Below are 6404 nucleotides of genomic sequence, written 5' to 3'. Positions count from 1 at the left end.
CTGTCCACCTCGCCACGAATACAGTCACCGTTATCGAATAGCCTACAGGTTATGGGCCCAGGGCACGATTCCCCTGCGTGAAGAACGAAGCACGAAAACATCAAGTCGAACGTGTGAAGTGTGTGAGACGCCGCCGAAGGGCATCGGGAAGACAAAAGCATTTAGAAGAATCATTTAGAAGAATCTAGAAGATTAGAGGGTAAGTAAATAATATTCCTCGTTGCTGACGAGCAAAACGAGAGAATTCTCAGCAAATAAGAACGTTCGTTCGATAAATGCTGTTAGAAGGAGATAGATGTTTTTGCCTTCTTCTTGAGAGATAGAAATAGAGGCAACAGTGACAATAAGAGAATTAGAGATAGATGTATAAAGAGATAGATGAGTGAGATGTAAAGAGAAAGATGAGTGAGATATAAAGAGATAGATGTGTGAGATAGAAAGAGATACATATATGCCGCTTGGTAACAAGCTGGCGGGAAAAGCGATGTGCCTGTGCAAGTCCGATCGTGAACGGCGAGAGTCATTTTTTTGACGCGCGAAAGTCCGATCGTAAAAAGTGAGTCACTATTTTGGCGCGAGGGAAGCGTAGCCGGGCACGCGCTGACGCATGATCGATTTGAAAAATATAGCATCGATGCGACGCCATAACACACATATATATATATATATACAGGCATGTGTATGGAATAAATTTTCAAAATCGACATGTATCGGGTCGGTAATTGAGCATGACTAGCTGTGCGGTGTAGCTTGATTACTGTACAGGGAGGCCGCGTAAATTTGTATGGGCCCCGTGCGCGTGCGTGATCAACCCGAGCTCCCATAGATCTTTTCAGCAGTGCTGGAGATCGCAACGGACAGTGGTGTGCGCGTGCGGATAGCCCTGCAGAGGCGCGTGGTTTTCTCGCTTTGGGGTTATTGTGAATTGCAGTGCGTTCTATATAGCCTCATAAGCATTAAATTTTTATCGCTGAAAGAGATCTAGTGATAGAAATTGTAAATTATTATCGGTCAATATGAATGTTGGTTTATCTTGTCAAAAGAGGAATGCTAATGTTCAATTGATATTTGAATCCCGATTTAGATGGAAGAAGATAAGATGAAAAATCTTCCGATGGATGAGGAAGAAAACCAGGATTCACTGGTTGACTACGATAGTGACAGCAGCGTGGTCACAGTGGTAGAGAGAGAGAGAGGTAGTGATAAAACGATGAGTAAAGATGAAGAGATAGAGTAATTTAAAAATTTTGTTTAGAAGAAAAAGAGAACAAGAAGGAGACTGAAGCAAAGGGTGCAATCCCGAAACGTGGCAAACCAAAAATAATAGAGAACATAGATGTAAATAGAGAATGGGCTGAAAATCGTCCTGTACTACCAATAGGGACAAAGATGCTTTACGAGAAACAAGAAAAGATGGTTGAGAAAATGGAATCGGTAATGAAGATGTTGGATAAGGTTATGATCCAAGCAACCTCCATGATGGAAAACATGGTAGAAGTCGCCCGCGTAAATTTAGAGAAAGAGAAACTAAAGATTAGACGTTTAGAGGTAAATAAACAGAATACGCAAAGTAAAGTAGAAAACGGTATACAAACGGTTAAAGAATTAGAAGTAGAGCCTAAAAAGAAAAAGTTAGATGAAACAGTCTGTTCAGTCGAGAAAAATAGAAGTTTAGAGACAATTAAGAGTGCTTTAGAAGTAGAATTAAACAGTCAAAGGTTGCATATTAGAAGAAAATATAAGCTAACGCAAAAATCTAACTTTGATCTTTGGATGGATTATTTAAAATCCGAATTAATGAATAACGAGTTATTAGATGTAATAGATTCAAACATTGATAATCCAGAAAATCTTTCCGAATTAAAAGTTGCTAAGAGAAAAAGTCTAGTTAGAGATATAATAATCAATCATTTAGATGAAAATTATCATAAAAGGATTTTACATGAGAAAGATCCAAAAGAAATTTTGAAGAAATTAAGAAGTTATAAAAAGAGTGAAGTAAACGTTACTCATACATCGGTACGAACTAAACTCTATCAAATTAAAATGAGAAAAGACGAAAAAGTAAGTGATTTTTGCGAACGCTTTGATTCAATAATTAGAGAATATGAATCATGCAAAGATGCGGTACCTCTCACAGAACAAGAAATGAGATCTGCATTGTATCAAGCTGTGTCAATTAATGTGCCGGAACTGAGGAATGTAGATTTAATTAGAAGACAAACTAATCTTAAAGAAATGAATGTAGATGAAATAAAATCTTTCATGATGCAGTTAGAGGCAGAGACTAAGAGTAAAGTTAGAGAGAAGCTAGAGAAACCAGAGGTTAGAGTGCAGAGGGCTACCGCAGAAGAGCACAAAGAAGTAAAGTGCTACCGATGCAACAAATTGGGTCACATGGCGAAGGACTGCCCACTAGCGGGATCAGAGGCCTGGTTCTGTTATTACTGCCAGGAGATTAGAGGACACAAGGGTGATAGCTGTCCTAATGCCGGAGCCCAGACGAACAGATTTAGAGGAAAAAGGTATACAAATAAAACCGTTAATAAAAATATAAACAAAAAGAATAGATGGTAAAGGAGATCTTTTGTTGTTAATAAATGAGAAAGAAAAGAAAGTAATTAAATTAACAAATGTAATTGCAACGAAGGAAGTATCCGAAAATTTACTATCTTTAAGAATGCTGGCTGATGCAGGGTTCAGTATTTATTTAGATGATAAAGTGTTTAAAGTTCACAATAAACTAACAAATAAAATTGTTTTTGAAGGAATTTATGAGAAACCAAATTGGATTATGCAATTTGAGGTTAAAAACAATAATATAGAGGACAATGAAAGTGTAGAATGTGCTGTGTATAGATGTAGAGCAGAAATTGTTCCACATTGTGAGTCTCCTGAACAATCGCAAGCAAACATTCAGACCAGTGAATTATCAATTTCGGAGGGAGAATTAGACGAAAGAGACAATGTTGGCTCTGCGATTGGGAGGGAGAATGAAGGAGAGCTCACAAATGTGAACGAAAATATAGAATACAATAATGCTGAACTCGATCAAGTCATTAAGTTAGAAGATATACAAACATTAGAGAATATAGAAGAAATGTGTGAAAGCTCAGTAATTGAAAAAGTAAAGAAATTAGAGAAAATAAATGAGGCGATGTTATGGCATGTTAGATTAGGTCATGCGTCGTTAAACTATTTAAGACAGCTACAAAAAGTAGAAAAGAGATTAGAGACAGTTAAGTTTGATAACTCCATATTAGAGTGTGAAGTCTGTATAATGGCAAAGATGGCAAAATTGCCGTTTAAAGAAAACAGAAATAGAGCACAGAGACCACTACAAGTGATACATACGGATATCATGGGTCCAATAAAACCTACATCTTATCCAGGACGAAAGAGGTTTATAATAACCTTTATAGACGATTATTCTAGATTAGCGAAAGCTTACTCCTTGAAGACGAAAGATGAATCGGGAGAAGCTCTAGAGAAATACCTAATATCCGCCAGAAATCTAATAGGAAAAGAAGAAAAGCTATGCTATGTGAAGTCAGATCAAGGCAAGGAATTTACGGGAGGTGCTTTTAAAGAAGTGTTAAAAAGAGAAAATATAGAAGCCATATATGCACCACCGTACACTCCGGAACATAATGGAGTTGCAGAAAGGTTCAACAGAACGATGCAAGAGAAAATAAGAACATATATGTTCGACTCGGGACTACCAAAGAGTATGTGGGAGTTGGCAGTTGACGCTGCTGTGCATGCGTACAACAGATCTCCACATAAGACTATAGAGTATGAGATCCCCTTGAAGAAGTTCTCATCAGAAACAAGTTGTCATTTCGAGCAAATAAAGAGATTTGGATGCATTGGATATGCAAGAGTACCAAAGCCTACGTCGAAATTTGACAAGAGAGCTATTAGAGGTGTGTTGGTAGGATATACTGACACTGGATATATACTCTGGCATCCAAGCACAAGAAAATTTATAGAGTTCCGACACATTAGATTTAATGAAAAGATAACATATAAAAATGTATATCAAAACAGTCAAATAGAAGAAGAAAAAGACTTAGATAAAAAAATTGGATGAAAGAATTTGTAGAGGATGAGGAAAAGGGAGAACAAAAACTAGAGATTCCTGAGAAAAGGAAAAGAGGTAGACCGAGAAAACAAACAACACAACTAGACGAACAGAAGCAGAAGGACGCACGAAAGGAAAGTGAAGCTCCAATGACTAGAAGTAAAACTAAAAGAAAACTAGAAGATAATGGAGACACTGATGTGCGGAGAAAAATAGAAGATGTTAGCTTTGCTAATTATATTAATGTGAAAAATATTCAACGGAATATAGAGAATGAAGATGAATTACATCAATGCCTTATGGCATCGTTGAATAGAGAGCCTGTTACTTATAAAGAAGCTATATCAAGTAACGAAAGAGAGAATTGGAAAATTGCAGTCAAAGAGGAACTTGAATCTATGTATGCTAATCAAGTGTGGGAACTTGTCGATAGACCATTAGAGAAATTAGATGGAAGACGACCTAATATAATAGATTCAAGATGGGTATTTAAGAGGAAATTAGAAGCAGATGGATCAACCAGATATAAAGCGAGACTGGTGATAAGAGGATGTAAAGACAAAAATGTGTATGATCTAAAAGAGACATATGCACCGGTTTCAAGATTGTCACTGGTTAGATCTATATTAGCAATAATAAATAAATATAATTTATACGCTAGTCAGCTAGATGTTAAGACTGCGTTCTTAAATGGAGTTCTAGAAGAAAAAGATGAAATATATATGGAAATTCCAGAAGGAGTAGAACTGGATGAAAACACCAAGAAGACTAAGGTGTGTAGATTGAATAGAGCTTTATACGGATTGAAGATAAGTCCGAAAAGATGGAATAAGAGATTTTCAGAAGAGGCTAAGAAACTTGGATTAGAGAACGACCTACATGAGCCATGCCTGTTCACGTGGAGGAAAGAAGGCAAAATAGTGATCGTATTACTTTATGTAGATGATATGTTGGTTGCAAGTAATGATCAGAAGAAATTAGAAGAAATCAAAAAGAAGTTGAGTGAAACATTTGAGACGAAGGATCTTGGGGAACCAAAGAACTTTCTGGGAATAACAATAGAGCGAAACAAAGAAGGAAGTTGTATGTATATTCATCACACGCGATATACTGAGAGCATATTAGAAAAGTTTCATATGAATGAATGCAAGCCTCAGAACACTCCTATGGTCACCAGAAAAGTGAGCAATAAAAACAGAAAATTAGAAGAAAAGAGTATTAGAGAAGAAACTAAAAGAGTACCTTATAGAGAAGCTATAGGAAGCTTAATGTATCTGGCAAATGCTACACGACCTGATATAGCCTTTGCAGTAAACTATTTAGCAAGAAGACAATTAGAGCCCACGGAAGAAGACTGGCAAGATGTAAAAAGAGTCTTCAGATATCTTAGAGGAACTGCAAATAGAGGATTAATGTTTAAAGGTAAAACAGATGAATTAGAGTCGCTGACAGACGCTAGTTTCAGAGATTGCATTGATTCTACATCCACTGGAGGATATATAATCAAAATACTTGGAGATGTGATAGCATGGAGAAGTCATAAACAGACATATGTCACACTCTCTACCTGTCAAGCAGAGTATCTAGCAATGAGTGAGGCCTGTCAAGAAGTAATCTCATTAGACAAGTCGCTCAGATATGTTGTTGGAAAAACATTCTTGCCTGCAACAATCTGGTGTGATAACAGAGCAGCAGGAAACTGCACTAAGAAGGATGGAAGTCACAAACTTAAAATGTTTGATGATAACTTAGAAGAAATAAAGAAAAACTTAGAAGAAAGAGAAGAAACTGGAAACAGAAAACATATGGCTGACACTCATGGAGACTTTATCAAACAGTGTGTTGATCAAGGGAAGGTGAAAGTCGAATGGATTGAGACCAAAGAGAACTTGGCAGACATTATGACAAAACCTTTACCTTTAGAAGCATTTGCATATCTAAGAGACAATATAATGAATATAGAGTTTGAACAGAATTAGAGATCTATTTTACTCGATAACTGATTTTTGATATGTTACAGATAAAGAAGAAAATTAGACGACCACGGATCGCTCGCACAAAGGGAGGGAGTATGAGAAGCCGGGCTTTGAACGAGCGACGTGCTCCCGCCCTTCTAGAGGGCAGCTCCCGAGTGGCGCGAGCCTCGGGGCGCCACGCTTACGTGCGGTCGTTGTGAGAGCTCACAAGAGCTCACGGTGTCATAGAGTTCAGACGTGTATTGCACGAAGAGCAAATATATCATATAGAGAGTTATAGAAATACGTGTGTTTTTCCTGTCCACCTCGCCACGAATACAGTCACCGTTATCGAATAGCCTACA

The 6404-nt window shown here is 37.3% G+C and overlaps 1 protein-coding gene across 1 annotated transcript; it reads left to right on the top strand.

The window, feature by feature from the left end:
- The first annotated feature begins 2125 nt into the window (after positions 1–2125).
- On the top strand, positions 2126–6365 carry LOC112456303. The gene is made up of 2 exons (XM_025018762.1): positions 2126–2525; positions 6105–6365. The coding sequence occupies exons 1-2, from the start codon at positions 2149–2151 to the stop codon at positions 6106–6108; spliced, it is 381 nt and encodes a 126-aa protein (XP_024874530.1). The 5' UTR covers positions 2126–2148; the 3' UTR covers positions 6109–6365.
- The last annotated feature ends 39 nt before the right edge of the window (positions 6366–6404 follow it).

The sequence above is a fragment of the Temnothorax curvispinosus genome, unplaced genomic scaffold (assembly GCF_003070985.1).
Source record: "Temnothorax curvispinosus isolate PA1 unplaced genomic scaffold, ASM307098v1 QBEX01000618.1, whole genome shotgun sequence".
Classification (NCBI taxonomy): Eukaryota; Metazoa; Arthropoda; class Insecta; order Hymenoptera; family Formicidae; genus Temnothorax; species Temnothorax curvispinosus.
The sequence above is the reverse complement of the archived record's forward strand: the minus strand, read 5'-3'. Positions and strand labels throughout refer to the sequence as shown.